This window comes from Amblyomma americanum, chromosome 3 (assembly GCF_052857255.1).
Source record: "Amblyomma americanum isolate KBUSLIRL-KWMA chromosome 3, ASM5285725v1, whole genome shotgun sequence".
Classification (NCBI taxonomy): Eukaryota; Metazoa; Arthropoda; class Arachnida; order Ixodida; family Ixodidae; genus Amblyomma; species Amblyomma americanum.
In genome coordinates, this window is record NC_135499.1 from 137105535 (window position 1) to 137125812 (window position 20278).

At 46.8% G+C, this 20278-nt stretch overlaps 1 protein-coding gene across 1 annotated transcript; it reads right to left on the bottom strand.

Moving 5' to 3' along the window:
• Positions 1-726: 726 nt before the first annotated feature.
• On the bottom strand, positions 727-18030 carry LOC144123343 (membrane metallo-endopeptidase-like 1). Its single transcript, XM_077656196.1, has 7 exons — positions 17953-18030; positions 16378-16731; positions 13474-13661; positions 10487-10695; positions 5930-7063; positions 5417-5560; positions 727-1698 (listed from the first exon to the last, which is right to left on the bottom strand). The coding sequence occupies exons 2-7, from the start codon at positions 16682-16684 to the stop codon at positions 1326-1328; spliced, it is 2355 nt and encodes a 784-aa protein (XP_077512322.1). The 5' UTR covers positions 16685-16731; positions 17953-18030; the 3' UTR covers positions 727-1325.
• Between the last annotated feature and the right edge of the window lie 2248 nt (positions 18031-20278).

Genomic DNA, 20278 nt, shown 5'->3' on the forward strand with positions numbered 1-20278 from the left:
TCGGAGGCGCGTTCTGCGGCTAGTAAAGAATTTACCGAACCTTCATCGATGCGCTAGTAGTCAACATGCTAACGTTCTGAATATAGATTTAAAGAGTACAAGTAACCGTGAAGAGGCCGAAAAAGACGCTGACTGCGCAAAACCCGGGGCTCTCAACACTACAATGCAGGCAAACTTTATTATGAGCATCGAGCGAAGAACAGAGTTCTGACGAAGGCAGTTGTATTACAACTAAGATGACGGAATATATTGAGAAGAGGTAAGGTGCCAATACGTCAGAAGTTATGCCAGCGTGAGGTTGAATGTTGAGACCACTACAGTTTAAGCTTTACGACCGAGAATATACGAGGGCATATCGAAAGCCGCCGGCAACTGTACGCTGTGGTTTAGTGGCTATGGCGATGAACTTCTGAGCTCACGTTTTACTGTCCAATAAACGCATAACGATAAAGGCGAAATGACGAAAAACGCCCATGCTTTCTGCTATGCCAGAGCACGTTAAGAACCCCAAGGAACTAATTCGGAGCCCTCCCGAGTGGCCTCCTCGATAGCCCGTGTGGGCCTTCAGGGCGTTATAAACCCTCATCGATTAACCAGCCGCCATAAAAAAAAAAACATTTTATGCGGAGGCGAAAAGCCTGACAGTGGACGCTACGGAATTCGTTGAGTGAACCACAAACAGTAATCGCTGTATTCCGTGGCCAAACAAGAGCTCCAGCTACGGCAGGCGCGTGAGAAACGCGGACTATATACGAAAAAACTTGGCAACAGCACGAACAAACTTTCCGTGAACTGGAAGCAACCTTTTCGCGCGAAATATCAAATCAAATCAAATCAATTTATTCAAACATCCTGGGATGGTTAGGGGCACGGACAAAAAGCCAAAGGTGGCTTGACGAGGTCCGTGCCCCTTACAAGGCATACAGTGGAATACGCGGAATGTTTAAAATACAGGCAGTAAAATCAGCAGAAAACGGAGAAAACGCAGAAAACGCAGCTGCCCACAAGGCAGAAAGGCGTACAAAATAAAAAAACGAAAAATGCAGATAACGAAAGGCAAACAGAAACTTGAGGTGTACGGATCATGAAAAATGTAGTGCACAAGAGTGGGTAAGAACAAAAAAAAATGTATGTACTTGAAAAACGCTTGTACAAATAATACCTTTGCATCAAGCTTGCTATTGAGATACTTTTAAAAGTCTATAAAAGTTCGCAAATCGTCCAGTGATTATACACACAGAGCCACATATATCCTCAATTATTGCTGATATTCGCAGAGAAGGGCTTTGGTGAGCGCGCAGTAACGTTGCGCACTGCGGGCTGCCTCAAGAATCGCGGAACCTGAGTGCGCAGCTGGCGTTGGGGTTCATGGTCGAGCCCAGCGGGCAGTCGAAGGCTTCCGAGAACTCGGCCATGCCCACCAGGGGGATCACGCAGCGGCTGCGCGCCGATAGCCGCGGCTCGTCGCGGCCACACGAGAGCAGGCAGAAGCGCCTGAAGAACGTCCTCATGGCGTCCCTCGTCTCTTCCCTGCTGGTCTCGGGCCACTTGCTGTTGCTGGGCTCCCCCTCGATTTGGCTGCCCAGGGAACCCTCGCCACTCAGCAGGGCGTCCATCGCCGTCCTCGCGGCCATTGTCCACGCGAACAGGTTGGACGCGGTGGCGACGTCCCAGCCTGAAGCGCTGCCTTCCAGGGTGCTGGGGCCAGTGGGTGTTGGGAGTGAATGAATTAACGAAAAAAAAAATGATGGGATTTAACTGCACAACAACCGAAGGAGGACGACGAAATGATTATGAGTCGATCTGAATGGCGCAAGAGCGGCGTGGCCAAAAAGTGCTATTCCTAGAATGGGTCCTTTTCCTCGAGATCCGTTTAATCGAGCATTTCACTATTTTTCCTAACATTTTACGAGACATCTACACACAGGGAAAATGCACGTGATGGCAGCGCAATTATTTCACAGAAAACGCGTGTGATGGCGACACCTGTATTTATGTTTTTGATCGATAGCTTATATAAACTCAGTAGGGGCGTGCGAATAGCACTTTTTTCGAAACCGAATCAAATACCAATAGGGCAGCTTTTCTACCGATTCTAATACCAATAATATAGCTAAATACCGAATCTAATACGAACCAAATAGTGATAGGACTGAATTTGGATATGAGTTGGATGGTAATTTCTGCAAATAATCGCAGAAAAGAAATAGTCGTGCGATATGGCGAAGCACTAGCTGCGGCGTTGTGATACGGCGCTAGAACTTGATGGATTTATAGCCATAGTTGTCTAAAGACAGAATACCGATATCCACTAGGAGGACGAAACATGAAATGAGTATATAACTTGTATGACTGTCACTTTACACTTATGGTTCATTTATCTTGTGCTAACGAATTATGCAGCGAATAAACCATCACCACATCTTAGTAGATGAGACGGGAGCGAGCTGTGTGTGAGCAGTGACATCCAAGATTGAGCATCAAGGTAAGGTTCTGAACCTTTCCGAACACTGCCGTGTCATGCAGTCTTGCAGGCATGTATGAGTGTTGTGAAGGCTGCAACACGAATGGACCGCGTCGCGGCGCTTAACTCTCCATCCCGCGAAGAGAAATTGCGGCAACATGCTGTATAGCGTCGAACAAATCGTCGAAGAAAACTACGGATGGCCTTATTCGAATTTAGTGCCAATTTTTGGAGAAATATTTTAAAACTTGAGAAAATGTTCCATATAAGGCTGTTTCGTGGGTTTGTTGGTTGCTCATGACGAAAAAATAAGCGCACAAGAAGACGGGGACATGAAAGAGACGCAGGATTTCTTCCTCTCCTTGTCTTGCACTCGCTTCAGTATATATATGCTTCCGTGCCGTCAGTAAAATTCAGTTGCGGGCTATCGCTGTGTGCTCTGTCTCTTTATTGTCCTCGTTTTCTTCGTTGTCGATAAGCTGCAAATATTTCCTCTGTTCGAATAGGATCAATCGGAATTTTGAGGCTCAGGCTGCCTTCCCACGTGGTGCACCCCTGGAGAGCCGAGCGCTGGGCCGGGGTACCATCTGTTCCCATTGGAATGACCGCCTGGGTAGACCGGCTGCCGAGGGAATAGAACCCCCGACCTCCTGAACCCGAGGCGGGCGCTCAAATGCGAGGCCACGGTCTGCCGTTGCACTATTCCTATAGTCCCCTTTTCTATTTATGCGGTGAATCGAATAGGGGAAAAATTCGATTCGTCATACGAAAATTCTCCATATTCGAGCACTCTTAAGCTAAGTTTTCGTTGAAAGTATGTTCTGTCAGAGAACGCGGTAATCGCTCTATTTATAAAAATTTCAATTTCTCCTCAGTGTCCTTTCATAGATTCTTTACATCAGTATGTTTTATTTGGGTTATTACTGTTGGAAAACTTTTCTTGCTTCCGTATTTCGAATAGCTTTCAATTTTTCAGTTAGCCTTTAAGTTTCAGCCCTCGTATTCGTCTTTTATTTCTTTTTCGTCCTTCATTGCTCGTTGCGCCGCAGAAACCCATCATATATTGCCACCGACTAGATCGTGTGTTCCTTTGTTCAGAAATGAAAATAAACGAAATAATTCAAAGAGACACCTAACTCTATAATGCCTTGACAATGCGACAGCATTTGCAGTCGTTGATTCCTTTACTGGAAGTGACGTCATTTAAGGTTTAGTGACGTCAGTTCTCTCCAGCCAAAGGGCGAATTTTATGTTCGACGACGCACTTTGATGTCATGGGGTATCCAATGCTATTGCATTAAAACTGGTCGCTTGTTAGATCGAGCAGAACGCGTTGATTGCTTGTATGGTTACTGGCAGCACAGCCTAGACCTGCTTCCGAACCGAAGCCTCACGCACATCCTCCTACGACCGTGAAAGATCTCGTCCATGCTGAAGTAAATTCTAATAGTTTCAAAAAATGGGATCACTGCGTTCGGACGTCTGCTGTCATTGCATGACATCTCCATCTCAAGCAACGTAACTTGTTAACTGTTCATCGGCTCCTTCGAAAGTTGCTTCGATTTCCAGGGCTTCCTTATCCTCGTGAAGCGCGGAATTTTTTCCTTCTTATCTTGCACAAATTCTTACATTGGGCGCATAAAAGTACCTAAAGTTCTTCAGTGGCTGCTAGACTCCAGGTTGGCCCTCTGCTGGTAAATCAATCGAAATTGAAAGAAGCGAAGTGTTCTAATGCAATGTTCACAACTTGCTATACCCGGTACTCATTCAAAACCAGGACGTCTATTGCCCTCTAAATTGGCACGTGGGTCATTGCAGCGCAGATCCGTAACTTGGAGTAAGCCTTGAAACAGAGATATAGAAACGCTTTAAGATGAGGGGAACAACTGAATCACGTTTCTCTAAATAAACTAGCTGCAACTGCGCACCATACTTTCTTGCAGGAACCATGCTTCCTTCATTTTCGGTGGTCTATTAATCAACCTATATGAATCTGGTATCCAATGGCTAGCGCGGGATGTATAATGAGTCCCTGTCCGTCTACTGATACCACTAAGAATAAAAATCTCTCAGGTGCCACGGGTGTCTTTTCTAGCCACTCTTTCCAGGTGATCATTTATGCCTTGTGAGTCGATCTCAATGGCAACCAACCGGAAGACTCCATAGGCTGACAGAAAACAAATTAGTAGATTCATCGAATCCGCAGTTCCCATTCCCGTTACTCTTCTATGGTTAATTGTAAGGGGAGATGAACCTTTTTTTTGTTATGGAGCTGATCGCAAGCACACAGATTTACAGCTGCTTCTGCTCTTACACCGACAGCACAAGAGCGTGTTTTGAGTAAGTAGTCAAGGCCACCGGTGATGTCCCCCTAGAAGTGGAACCAATACCTAAATGGTTGTCGTCCTTTTTACTCAAATCGAACGCACGGGCCATGAACTGAGCATTTCTGCATGCAAGCTCATAATTAGTGAGGCCGTCTTGCGCTCATAATAATAACTGTTTTTTTGAAGGGGGAAGGAAATGGCGCAGTATCTGTCTCATATATCGTTGTACACCTGAACCGCGCCGTAAGGGAAGGGATAAAGGAGGGAGTGAAAGAAGAAAGGAAGAAAGAGGTGCCATAGTGGAGGGCTCCGGAATAATTTCGGCCCCCTGGGGATCTTTAACGTGCACTGACATCGCACAGCACACGGGCGCCTTAACGTTTTGCCTCCATAGAAACGCAGCCGCCGCGGTCGGGTTCGAACCCGGGAACTCCGGATCAGTAGCCGAGCGCCCTAACCACTGAGCCACCGCGGCCGTCCTGCGCTCATGAATTTCCCTTTACTGAGAAGTAGATAAGACTGGAAATTTAATTTCGGGAAAATTAAGCGTAGCTTGAGCGAAACAGAAAAATTTGTGTCAAGTATCGGCTTCATTTGCTGAGTGAATAAAGGTCACCGGGCTCACCTGTGAAGCCCGTGCAGACATTTCGTGCTTTCCGCGAAGGCTTCCTGCGAACGCCTGTCCCACCAGTCTTTGCTGCTGGCGGGTGTAATGACGTGCGCCAGCTCCCGAGCTAGCATGGCGCCCATTGTTCCAAAGTTGAATTCTCTGGCAAAAGAAACAAATGAATAGAGAGACGAGTTCAAGAGCAGAACGTCGTTTTACAGCGTTAGCTACCTAAGCCTAGTTTCTCTTGTTTTGCATTGTCATCGTCCTGGTCCTGGTCCGGGGTTCGAAACCGGAACCACCACTTCACCGGAGCAGTCGCTCTACGAACTGAGCTAACCGAGACTGCGCCAGTGAGTCTATTCCACCTTGGCGGATTCCCCTAAACATTTGACCAATCTTTACTTTTTGCGAGGATCCTTAGTTTGAAACTAGTCAGTTATCCTACGCCCCAATGGTAAACAGCAGACATTTATTAATCGGCGATAATTAACGAAGTGGTTTACTTAGTCCACCACACTGCAAACTCACCTGGGCATCGTGGCGGAGTAGAGCACCGGGGCACTCAAAAGGGCCCCAGACACCACAACACTCTTCAACGGCTCGTTTAAGACCAACACCCCTTCCATCTGTCGCTCGGCGAGCGCGGCCAAGTCCACGGGCAATGGGTATGCCATCGACGCCGCCTTGTGAGCCTCGATCAGAGTCAGGTACTCGTCCAGGAAGTCATCGGATGACTGGATCCTGTTCGGATAGACCTTGGTGCTTCGATTATTCAGCTGTCTCACGAGCCGGTGCACGAGCGTCACGGTGGTGTTCCTGAATATGTCGACCACAGCCGCCCAGCGTGGGTTGTCGATCCACGAGACGAGGCCTCGGTTTTTCGAAAAGGCATTGATCACGGCATCGTACAGAGCCTGCGCGTCTCCCTCGGCGATGGGAGGCAGGCCCAGGAAGCGGCTGATTTGGTACGAACAGGCGTGGCTGGAAACTCGACACGCCGCCACCAGGCAGGTTTTGCGCGTTTCCAGTTGCGTGCTCCCCGCGCTCGAGCGGCTCTTGAAGTACAGAGAGAGCACGTCCGCAGCAACCTGTAATGCCAAGTAAACTTGCACAGTCGAGCTTGTTGTTTCCTTTCCAATCATCTCCATGATTCTTTTCATCTGGGTGGGCCCTGTCCAGAGGAACTCCTCCGTGTCCAGCGCGCCGGCATACTGCTGAAACAAAGAAGACCATGTAGAGGCCCCCGTGTCCTGTATGAGCTCGGGAATGCTGCTTATGTTCAAAAGCCTCGTGTCTGTGTCATTTCGGAAGGCAGCGTCCACGGCATCGTCGAGCTCGAGGAGGTCGGCAACCAGGCTTTTCGCTGGAGTTTCTGTAGTCATCAGTGCGACAGCTGCCTCTAGATATGAAGTGAAATTAGGAAGTCCTTCAAATTTCTTCCTTAGTGAACGTCCGCTTGTAAGGGCAGGGTATGTTCTGTTCCCATAGAACTGCAGCCCGACACCGAAGAGGACGTCGATGCCTGCCGTACCTGAGAGTGCCGCTATAGCCGTGACCAGCTTGCTCGGAGGCAGGTGCTGCAGGCTTGCGGCGTACTTTTGCAGGCGTGGCAGAACTGGACTGGCATTTTCTTCGCTGGTGTTCATGAAACCCAAGCAAGCCCTGTAATATAGTGAAAAGTAGGTGAGGTTATATGTGCATCTGCATGCCCATTTTGACGCAGAACACGGGTTGACGGATATAATGGCTGGCAGGGCAGCCGCATTTCAGTGTCACAAACATCTTCCCATATACTACAAAACGTCAGGTGAAGCGCAGGAGCAGTTGCATATCAAGGCTGACCCCTTCAATTGTATGTGAAGATTATTGCTCACTAACTGTATTTTAGGCGATTCTGTCCGAATATGTGGATAAAAGATAGCTGGTACGGCAGTAACAGGAGCTAAAAGCGTAGCATACTCCGATTAGGCCGTCATCTTTGCTCCCCTAAACGGAGCCTCTCAATTAGACGAAGAAATTCCAGTTTTGTGAAATGCACTTTTGCCCCGTTCCTTCTTGCATGCTCCAGAAACTATGATTTCTTTGATGAGGCACGTGGTATATGCTTCATGCCTGCCGCAAGGGTGCGCATTGTCTTCACCAGACCAGGAACGGAGAGGCTACGTATGTACGCTCTGTGAGAGAGTCGTCTCAGTGGTCTAGATGATCCACTCTTTATGGATGGCTATGTCTGAGAAACGTGCTACGAAACATCAAGGAACAAACTGTCAAAGAATAAAATCAACACTCAAAGAACACGTCTGGTGTCAGGAACAATAGCCGGTAAAAGGACAGGACTAGGGGTAGTTTATTTATGGACAGGGGGTAAATGCAGGCAAGAAAACAAGGATCTAGTTAAGTGTCTCAATGACTACTTCAAACACTTTGGAGACGGTGCTGTGATAATTCTTATTGCTGGCATGAATGGCCACATCGAGGACCTGGATGGCTACACAGATTGTAAAGGGAAGTTAATGCCAGACATCTGTGAGCAGCATAGCCGAGTTATTGTAAACAAAAAAAAACAAATGTTATGGACAAATCACATGGGAATACCGGAACAAGCAGACGACCATTCACTACTCCCTAATGTCGAAGGGAATTTATAGCAAGCTCGCAAAAAGGGGAACAGACGAGGAGGGGAAGTGCAGTCTGGGAAGTGATCATAAACTTATTAGTCGGTAGATGGGAGCCATGATCAAAAGAAAAATGAAGAAAACACAAAAAGAGAATACAAAATTAAACGACGAACAAATAGCGCTGATCGCAGCAGGCGTTGAGATGCAATAAAGAAGCGTCCATGACCACTGGATCGCTGCAGTTCGCGATGCAACTAAAGGTGGGCCAATAAAATTGTGGAACCATATAAGCAGTCTGGGTGAAAATAAAAAAAAAGCAGGAACGGACTCAAGATGCCGATGGACAGTGTTTGAAGAGATACGATGCTGTGAAACACATTATATCAGTTATAGCGGAGTCTTTTATGAAAGACTATAGGGTAATCTCCCGAATGAAGGAGGAACACAGGATGAAATAATAGAAAGGAGCTTGGGAAGCAGATATTCATAAATGCACATCCGCACGGATATATGAAATTCCAATCAAGCTGATTTATGAACTTTATCCAAACGCAAAAGAATGTTCTTAAAGGTATTGGAAACAGTCATCACAAACAAGGAAATTTCAGACAGCTGGTGACGGAGTAAAATCGATTTGATTTATAAAGGGAAAGAAGATAACTTGATAATAATACCCTTCGGACCAATTAGGGCAGCATTTATAATATACAAGCTGGCAAATGCAGCTGGTGAAATTAAGAATACAGCCATGGATAGAAAGTAAGAAGTTCCTGGGAGAACATCAGGACGGGTTCATAAGTGGTAGGCGCTTACATGACAGCCTATTCGTGCTTACCCAATGCATAGAAATAGCTAGAGTGGAAAACACACCTCTGTATTTAGCCTCTTTGGACATAAACGGTGCACACGACATAGTGAAGAAGGAACTCCTCCGGAATATACTGAAGATGAAGGTACCGGTCATGAGATAATTGATGTCCTACAGGAAATATACTTAGGAAATAAAGTTAAACTAACATTTGAAGGGATAAGACATATGACAACTGTCAATGTACGCAAAGGATTAAGGCAGGGTTGACCTCTATCATCTCTGCTGGTTATACTTTATATGATAAATTTGGAAAAGGTGCTATAAAAAGTAATATGGCTTATCTGTCGTACAGATTAAGCCGAAAGGTCCTAGAGCAGTGACTCTCCGGTTTAATACATGCGGACGATATTTTACTGTTCGCAGATAGCCAGGAAGATTTGCAGACTATGGTTAATTCTTGAGACGAAGCAGACGCATTAGGTTTATTAAGCCAGATCCGATGATTTTCAATGATTCCACTGATCATGTGCTTACAAGGCCATGAAGTACGCAGACTGGCAGAATACAAATATTTCTGGACATGAGTAAACGAAAAAGAGATGTACGTGGAAAAGCACGAACAGACTGTTAAGGTGAAATGGCGAAGAGATGCCGTGATAATGAAACGAAGGGCATTATGGGGGTACCTCAAGTGCAAACTACTGAGAGGTATTTGGAAAGGAATAATGGTGCCAGGTTTTACTTCCGGGAATGCATTTTGCGGCCAATCTCAGAAGTTCAGTCGAGACTAGAAATAAATCAAAGATCTGTTGGAAGAGTAACACAAGGTGCCCACGGGAAAACTACAAACTAGGCATTACACGCGGATACGGGCACGGTTCGAAGCACGGGAAGCTAAGAGTCAAATGTCGTATGAAGAACATCTGAGGAAATTGGAGGATAACAGGGAGGAAGCTAAGGTACATAAATACTTATACAGAAAAACCGTCGACTCGCAATGGCGGAAAAGGACTAGGAAACTGACCAGTAGGTATTCAGGAAACAAGGACGGAGAAATGAAGCGACATGTAAAAAACAGCAGAAGGCAAAAACTGGGTTAATTCAATACAAAAGAAGCAGACTGTAGAACCATGTAGAAGCTGGGAAAGGCATATTTGGAAGGAATCGTTCACTGATAACTCAACAGTCAGTACCCTACTTTTGAAGCTAGATGAGGGTGTTTCAGAACTCGAAGCTACATAAAGAAATTTGCCCAAGATGATGACACATGTGCAGTGTGCGGTAGATCTGTAGAAACATTTGAACATCTCGTAATAGAATCTGGCGGTATACATTCGCATTTGGATGCAAGCGCAGTCTCTCAGCCTGAGGCCCAAGGGTTTAGAGATAGGAATGGTCATGTGAATGGATTTGCGGTAGAAGTTAGCAAAAATCGATTGGAAGATTGCTGGCTCAAAAGATCAGAGGTGACGTAATGTTAGAAATGCGGGATTAAAAATTTTATACAAAAGAAAGTGGCGAATTAACAGGCTGTTTCATACACATCTTCAACACTGCTAAAATATTTGAAAAAGCCGATCGTGATAACAGTTGTCACGGCCCCGTTTTAAAGGGGACGCCTCTATCTTCCATCCCAGCTATTCATCCTTCCTTTACCTGTAGGTGTGGAAGAAGACGTGAGAGCCATAGACGTCCGGGTAGGGGAGGTAGCCCGGCGTGAGGATGCCGTCCAGAAGGGCGTAGAAGTCTGCCATGACGTCACCAATGAAGCTGCCGTTGTCCGTCCACCGGTGGCACACGTAACGGTAGAAGTCGTGGCACGGATTCACCGTCATGTCTCCCGACACGGTGAGAAAGTGGAGCGCCTGCAAATTATTCGCGTATCACTGGTGGTGCTCCACCTCGTCAAGCGGGCCATTGATTCAATGGTTGCTTTGAACCGGGTTGAAATGCGATTTTCCGACAATATCGCTGTGGTCGCTGGCGTGCTGCTTAAGTCCCAGAATGGTGGCTTTAACTTGAGATGCTTACTGAAGCGTGCGTCGGGTTCCAGCGATGTTTGACTGCATTTCTGACCCTAACAGCGCATTTTCAAGTCAGATTTTCGTAATTATCGAGGTATGGTAATTGCTGCCAAAAACTACTTGCAATACCTTAATGCGAAGCCTTTACCTTGTGCTCATGAAGAGAGAGAAATGAAGAGCTATAAGTGACATGTAAAAAAAGCAGAAGGTAACTTGCATTAACCATCCACCTTGATGCAATTAAACGAAGCACTACCCTCAGATAAGAAGTACAGTAACCAAATTAACACAAAATTTTCTAAATGAATGAACTAACGGCCCCAGGAACTAATGTGTTCTGACGTCGCATTTATCAAAATGAGTTGATTGTGTGACCTTATCATGTGTGGCCACCGCATATGACCTCTCCTGTCCTACTCGTCCTCTCAATAAGTAAATCACCAAGTCAACCTGAATCAAATAAAGGGATTCAGTCAGTCACGACCATACTGCTCGCTGCTGGACGAGACTACTGCATAAAAGCTTGGTTTGGTTTGGGTTATGGGGGTTTAACGTCCCAAAGCGACTAAGGCTATGAGAGACGCCGTAGTGGAGGGCTCCGGAAATTTCGACCACCTGGGGTTCTTTAACGTGCACTGACAACGCACAGTACACGGGCCTCTAGAATTTCGCCTCCACCGAAATTCGACTGCCGCGGCCGGGTTCGAACCCGCGTCTTCCAGGCCAGCAGTCGAGCCCCATAACCACTCAGCCACTCCGGCGGATTCTGCGTAAAAGCATACGCTTTCCCTTTTCTCATAACCTCCTCATCCTCGGATCACTAACAGCGACCAAGCTCGTGTGCACGAGCAGTAGGGCACCTTTCCTGTCTCTGTAACCTCATCTCGCATGTCCTAAGATAATCGCAACCACTTCAGGTGCATATCCGGGCCACGGCGACCACGTTTCAATAGGGGCGAAACCGAAAAGTGCCTGTGTACTCAGCGATGTTAATCCAAGCTGAAGATCCCCGTTTTGTCGGAATTAATACAGATCGCTCCACTACCAGCGCCTTTATTTCTGTTCCTTAATGTCTTCCACTGAAGGCGCAGTTGAGGAGGCCACCAAGAGTGACACTGTTACTGCACTTTTGCTTTCATGTTCAGCATTCTCGGGCAAAAATTTTGAAAACTGAAAAATTGGAAGCCACTGTTATGAAAATATTCATGGCAACGGTCCATTCTTCTGATATGTAGCAAATATTTCTTTTAAAGTGTTTCCATTGATGGCACCTAACAGTTAAGACTGTTAGGTCTTAACCTGACCCCTGGCGGACGCCAGTGGTTAGGTGTTAAAACCAAAGTGGTTAGATGTTAAAACCAATGGCGAACGCGCTGGACGACAGCAGAAAGGTTAATAGAAGGACATATACAAGACTGCCTTGATGTGATCTGCGGATATATTGATTGTTGTAGTGAAATCTTACATTATTTGCAAAAAAAAAACTGCGTTCATAAATGATTTCCCGCTCAACAATGATTTTGTCCAGAATTGCTGGGCATGGTTCATAACAAATTTTCAGGCAGCGATGACGACAACAGCAAACTTTTCGGTTCCGGTTGAGTCTTATAATAAATGGATGTTGCCCCTGAATCAACCAAAAGTTATGCAGTAATATTGCAGGGAAGTATATGGAGAGTTGTCAGCCCAATGTGCATGAAGCGTATGCTGAAAAGCGACATGAAAAAAGCAGGGATCAGCAAAGAAAACCGCCCTTACAACAGTCTTACGAAGGCTAAAACTAAAGCTCGGGTCATCAATTCCGGCATGGTTCGGTGGTCATCGAGGGTGCAGTGTGACAAGAAAACTGAAAGGATATTTGGAGTTGGTGGGAGGATAATGGTCGCCGCTCTTTCTGCCTACCCGGACGAAAGACACAACAAAAAATTTTCTGTTGCCACAAGAGATTTTCTGTATGGCTTTTGCCCATGAACTTGTAGTAACAACAGAAATTTTTGTAGTAACATCATAATTTTGTGTAGTTAGTTGAGAAGTACAATCTACAGAAAACACTACAGTACTACAGAAGAATACTACAGAACAACAGAAAAATCTTTCGTTACGACAGTACGACAGAACATTTTGTCGTCAGTGAAGCTGCAAATGCGCCTATATGGCTCATATTCAACTTCATTAGTGCGCTCTTCATGGGAATGAACAACAGTGGACGCAAAAACCCTGTCTGTGTATGTGGTTTTTGCGACCGGTGTTGTTCGTTGTCATGAGTGGCAGATTAATGATGTTAAACAGTTTGTCGTATTTTTATATTGTTATGCAGTTTTTTTTCACCGGATACGGCCTCAGGTGCGGTTTATGGTTTATGGTTTATGGGGGTTTATCGTCCCAAAGCTATTCAGGCTATGAGGGACACGGGCCTCTAGAATTTCGCCTCCATCGCAATTCGACCGCCGTGGCCGGGATCGAAAGCGCGTTTTTCGGGTCAGCAGCCGAGCGCCATAACCACTCAGATGCATTCTTACTTCCTAAGCCTTAGAGCAAAACGATGCGACATGTGCAGCGAAGTCATTAAGAGCATTCCGCTGCAATGCAATGAGTGTAAAACTTCTCAGTCGTGTATACCTCTTGACACATGTCAGATTCGCAGGGCGAGGACGCGTCGACGACTTCTTCCGGCTGCCGTGTGATCACCAGGGCGAAGGCAAGCATGGCGAATCCGACCAAGGAGCAAGCCAGGCCCAACAGCACGCCGATCAGAGCGCTTTGAGGAGCGGGCACCTTGTCGTACTCGCAGATGTTTTCTTCGCCCACTGCACGGACACGGGGTAGGCGTGAAAAAAAAAGCGAAAATATGCTTAGTCTTTGTCAAAGGTGTAACTTCTCATGAAAGTTTTAATGAGGACCATGTATTTCATGCCTCGTTTTATCGAAGTAAGATAATCCTTTTTATCAATATAACAAAATATACATCGACTGATGAATCAAGACATCAGATATAATGTATTACATTCTTGGCCAAAAATTTTGAATATTGGAAAACTGTAAGGTGCTGTTATGGCAACATTGAAAGTAATGATCCATTCCTCGGATATGTAGCAAAATCGTTGCGTTCATTTTTTTTTCCACCGCATGCATCAAGCAGTTAAGACTGCCACAGAAAACCAACGAGGAACGCTTTTGACGGTATCAAACACGTTAATAGCAAAAAAAAGCGAGCCTCTCGAGATCTGCGAATATATATTAATTGTTACAATAAAACCTTACGATATATGAACAAATTGCATTCATAAAATCTTTCCCGTTTAAAAATGCTTTTTTTTCAAGAATTGTTGCGTGTGTCTGAGTCGTTCGTTTGCCCCGAAATAGCATAATCTTTTGATGCAGCGACACGTAGCTCTACTGCATTACATCGCCTGGAAAAAATTACATCCTCCCCATCAACAGTGCATGATAAATAAATGAGGCCGTATGTAGCACTGAGCATGACACTGTCAGACAAGCAAGATCAGAACTTTCCTTTTACACTCATCGCTGTAGAACACACCTCGTGGATTGAGACTTTCCTCCACTGCACGAGGCGTGTTCCATTACGACCAGTGCAGAGGGAAAGTGCGGATGGACACTTAACCTCCGCCATTAAGGGTGTGAAGTGGCAGCGTTAATGGGTTCCGTCAGCAGCTCCTCTTGCCCACAAGATACGGACACTGTTTCCATAGTATGTGAAAGACCACAAGGAATGCATTAACCGAGTCATACGAACGCGCCTGCGTGTCATAGGGGTAGTGTGTCTGACTGCTACCCAAGGGTCAGGTACTCGATACTGGACTTATTACCCGACTGTTCTTCTCGGCGAAGTTCATTTACTCTATATACTTACCTGTCATAATGGCGTTTGTGTCATGTTGAAACCTTCTATAGTTACCAGTTTTCTAATGGTTTAATCACTTTTCATTCCGCAGCTCCACGTGTGACGTCACAACCGTCTGGCTTAATCTGGCTTTTCCGGACACCGGGGACGACGCCAACTGCGACAGGTTCTCCACTAAACGGAATCATTAACACTATCGCTTTAATAAATGTTTTCACATTAACTGGTGCAACGCCTAGCCTAGTGCGTGAAATACAGCAGGGCATTTACCTATGCATTAGCGTACCTTTTCGTAGCGCTTCCCACGCGGGAGCACCCGTAGGCGCCTAAAACGTTCTCAACTATCATTCCTACTTCTAATTGTTCCTCTTCTTCGAAGCTCATCTGCATAATTTGGACAGCCTAGCCTCCAATCTTCCCATCCATTCATGCAGTGTACACTATGCGTAGCTGTCTTCACAGTGAACACTGGAAATACATGTGCGCTCCTCTTTTATTGTGATAGCATTGGAGCGGCCGTCCCACCAAAACCCGCCAGATGTCAGGTAATTACCTGATTCCGAAATCGGACCCAAGCTCACTCACATCCAAAATTTAGGACCCAAAATTTAAGATGGCGTTTTTGGCTGACGAAATCGTACAAATTGGTTGCGCAGTGGCGCGAGCGGCAGTCATAAGCTGCTCTCGGTTTGGTTTGGTTTATGAGGGTTTAACGGCCCACAGCGACTCAGGCTATTTGGGACGCCGTGGCGAAATGCTCAGGAAATTTCGGCCACGGTCGAGACAGGACATGTCACAGCGTGTCGGGGAATAACCGCCAAACGAAGCGGGTACTTTAACGTTTATGGTGGTTTAACGTCCCAAAGCGACTCAGGCTATGAGAGACGCCGTAGTGAAGGGCTCCGGGAGTTTCAACCACCTGGGGTTCTTTAACGTGCACTGACATCGCACAGTACACAGGCCTCTAGAATTTCGCCTCCATTGAAATTCGACCGCCGCGGCCGGAATCGAACCCGAGTCTTTCCGGCCAGCCGCCGAGCGCCATAACCACTCAGCCACCGCGGCGGCTCGCAGGTACAATAATAGCGCCTGAGTCATCAGCCAGCCGGACCGCGACTGCGGGTGTAGCTGCGGACACTCCAGGACCGTCTACCTGAGCTATGGCGAGGCCACCCAAATATCAAAGGTGGCGCATGAAGCACGCTGTCGTGGAAGGAGCCAAATCGAATACGACGCTCTAATACTTAAGATTTGCTTAAGTGGCCCCCGTAGCTTATGCACGCCAGCTTGAACCTGTACTGGCATTAAGATAAAGTGGGCTCCCCCAGACCTTGTGTACTCTACTGAGGCTATCTCTATACTAGTTGTTCATATCCTTTTCCCAAGGTCAGCTTGATAATACGAGTAACATACCCTCCTGCTTTGTGTATGCAATGTAAACTTATAAAGACGTCAGTGCAGTCTATTGTTACCGAGGTCTCTCTGTGGAATGCTGAAGGGAAGGAAAAAATGAGTGCAGAAGATGAGAGCGGATAAAAGGAGATCGGAAACGGGAAAGTGAAAATGCAGCAGCATATAGCAGCATAAATCAATTGATGAATTAAACGAAGGTGGGATCCGAAGGAGAGCGGAATGGAGGCGGTTTTAATGGTACTCACACTGAGCGTTCAACTTGACCTCGGCATCCGCCTCCTGCTTGCACCCGCTGACCAAGGCTGCGGTCGTAGGGTGCACGGTTGGAAGCGCCGGCAGTGCGGCTTCCAGGGCTGGTTCGACCGGGAGAGAACTTTCGGCTGCTGGCTCTTTGTTCGAGGCTAGCTCGAGACTAGTAGCGCTGTCTACGAGTTTGGGGGTTGACGACTCTGCGGCCTTCACCGGATCGGGCTGGTGGTTGGCCAGGATTGCGCTTCCGTTCGGGGCCGGTGCCACAGTTTTGGCCAAGATGCTTCCTTCGTCGGTGGTCATCTTACCAGCTTTTCTTGAGCTGTAGTAGAGACTTTACACAGGGAGTGCTGGAAATGTCCAGAGAGTAAAGAGGAAATTACTTGGTACGAAGCGAATAGCGCATACGTACAAGTTATACGCAAGGAAAAAAGCAAACGTTGCGTTTAATTACGAATCCGTAAGGTAGGTCCCGCAAGGAGACAAAAGGGTGGAAAAACCCGCTGTTGTGATCGCGATAAAATTCTGAATTGTTGACTGGAAGTGAGTGCGTGATCACACAAAAAATGAAAGCGAACTGGAACAAGAGGCAGGGCAAAAGGCGCATCGAACGGAGTATAAACGGTGAGAAATTGGAGACATGCACAAGCTCATACCATAACTAGGCGGCTTCTGTTTAGCGGAAGCTTAGCGCTCGTGTTGTGTCCCTTGAATTTTTTGCGCTATGGATCGTCATTCTATAGTTGCTACGAAAGGTGATATAATATACTTAGCGGTGTATCCTTGGGTAACAATGATTAGGTCCTTTAGCCCCATGTTTTGCATTCTTTGGATGCCCACCTAGAAGTACGTCTTCTCCATTCAGAGGACAGAAGCACATCTGTGCAGAACTCTCAGCAGTTCCTTTATAAGCGCCTTTCAGCACGCATTACTGGGTGTCCTTTAAACGCCTTCCGCGGTGACTCGATGGCTACGGAGCTCAACTGCTGAGCGCGGATTCACGAGACTGAATCCCAGCCAAGTAGAACGCAGCTTAATGCAGGAGAAATGCAAACATGCCCATGTGTTGTGCGCTGTTAGCGCACGTTAAACAAACCTAGGTAGTTAAAATTCGTAGCCCAGAACTTCAGCGCGCCGTATTGCTGAGCCGCGGCTCCGGGGCGTTAAACTTCATACGACGACAACAATCATTTCACTTCACTGAAGAAACAACATGAAAGGATAGTGCTGGTCAATTTTTTACGGGAATCCCCCAAGGTGGAGTAGATTTGTAGCAAAGAAGTCATTACTCATTGGCATCCTCGTGACGGCAGCCATACGGCTACAAAGGAAAAATACAAAGGTTCCACAGAAGCTTTGTAGTTAAAGAAAAATTCGTCCTGGTCCGGGGTTCGAACCCGGGACCATCGCTTCGTCGCAGCAGTCGCTCTACCAACTGAGCTAACCGGGATGGCTAGCACTGGGTGGATGCCAATGAGTAATTACTCCCTTATGAAAGGATACCGACGTTTTCACTGTCAATCATTCACAAGCGGTATGTCATCAAACACCGAAGTAAAATGTGAACGTACCAAAATACGTGGCAGGCCACAGCGAAGGTTGATTTTGGGCTGGAAGCGTATCTCGGACTTTCAACCGCTCAAGAAATGTTGCGACGCTGGCACTGTAAATTTCGCGAGGTGGCCGCGCGCAAAACGCCACGGGCTTTCCCTTTTCTTCCTCTTTCACAGAGTTATGGAACGTGGTACCACCCTTAGTGTCTACCCTTAGTGACTTTCACACAGCTTCATTCACAATAGATCGATAGTGTTGCCCTGCAAAGCAATCCCTTCCAAATGGCACCCCTCTGCATGCGTCCTGACTATCGTGCACACTCATCCTGCGCCCATTTCTTTAAGCTTAAACGGTGCTGAAATAATAATTATGGGATTCTTTGAAAATTGAAATTTTCAAGTTTCTATTCTTAGACATGCGTCAAAAGTGTTTAGAACCTAGTTCGCATGCACAGGTTACAGATGCAGGCGTCAATTTGTTTGTAGCGATAGCTACGTTACGCTAGCATTTCGAGCCTTTAGCGTGGCCACCCCGTGGCCCGTGGCGGCGCCGTGGCTGGTCACGTGGTTGGTCGCGTGGTGCGGAGCAGCTGCGGGCGGCGAACCGGCGAAACCGAGGGGGATGGGCAGTAGAGATGGGGAGAGGGGGGAGAGAGTGAATCCACGTCCAGGGACGAAGATGAAGGAACGCCCAGCGAAACGGAGCGGCGAAAAGACTGACTTTGCAATTCGACTGAGCTAGTTGCACTCGGCCAGATGTAGCTATCGCGTCACTCCAGGTTTAACCAGAGCTAAACCGCAGCCATTTTTTCTTATTGTGACAGTGTGCCCGCTGGCATAAAGAATTAGTTACAAATATAAGGCATCAAATCCAAATGCGCTTCTGACACGTTTCAAACGTTTTAATAATAATGATAATTGTTTTTTGGGGAAAGGAAATGGCGCAGTATCTGTCATATATCGGCGGACACCTGAACCGCGCCGTAAGGGAAGGGATAAAGCAGGGAATGAAAGAAGAAAGGAAGAATTAGAGGTGCCGTAGTGGAGGGCTCTGGAATAATTTCGACCCCCCTGGGGATCTTTAACGTGCACTGATATCACATAGCACACTGACGCCTTAGCGTTTTGCCTCCATAAAAACGCAGCCGCCGCGGTCGGGTTCGAAACCGGGAACTCCGGATCAGTAGCCGAGCGCCCTAACCACTGAGCCACAGCGGCGGGTTTTTCAAACTTTTCCGAATACGAATTTGGCGCCATCTCAGCGTTCAAACGGGGCTTGATGGTAGCAGTGAAATTACCTCGCTTCGGCGAGCTTGATATAAACTCAGTGCTTCAGCTTGTTGACTCTCAGGCAAACATTGCACATTGCTTGCCTTTTGGTGAGCCACTTCGGTCACGAGACGCAATTCTACATATAGCGGGAATTGATCGATATTGAAGGCGGCTGTGGCAAACTCCAGCGCACGCTCACGCCTCAGCGGCTAAGTCGAGCGCCGCGTATCTGTGCGCAAAGTAACTGACAACTTTCTGTCTTTTAGTTTAACTCACGGCATGGCGCCACCAGGTCTGTAATTTGTGCTGTTACACTGCGTGTCCTAACCACTCTAATTATCCTCAACTCGAGGTGTTTCATACCGTAACCGAATATTCCCTCAATCAAGCCCAGATATCGCCATTTCAGGTCCTTTTTCCCTTTCAGCAGCTCGAAAACTAGGAAAAAGTGAGACAACTTTCCTTCTAAAAATTCCTTGAAACTTCGTAAAGTTGCTTTTCGCAAAATATTATTCCTCAGATTCACCGGAAAAGGGAAAATTACCCCAGTTGAACATAACTGTGGCATACACGTGGGGTTTAATGTCTCGAAGCGACATCATCTGAGTGACTGACCGATTGACTGACTGACTGTCTCTCTGACTGACTCACTGACTCACATCATAAGGGGCTATAAGGGCCTTCGAAGTCAAGGATTCCGGATTAATTTTCCGTATGCTGACACCACCCAGGATACGAAAGTAAATAACCTGAGAAGCCGAGATTCGATCCCGCGACCTTGGGATCAGCAACTGAACGCCAAAGCCATTCGCGCAGGACATGAAAGATAAGCGGTGGCTTGCACTCTCGTTGTCTCTGACGTAAATGTAAGGCGAAGGATTTGCTGCATCATTCCGCATCATTCCGCATCAGCGCGTCTGTGGTCTAGAAGAAAACGGACGCGTTTATGGGCCCGTCGGCGGATCTTATAAGTACTTACCAAATTGGACCTGCGTATTTATCCTGGGTGTGGCTAGTTTTGTTTCGGCTTCAGAAGAAGATGAGACATCCATTTAGAGTTATTCCCAGAACT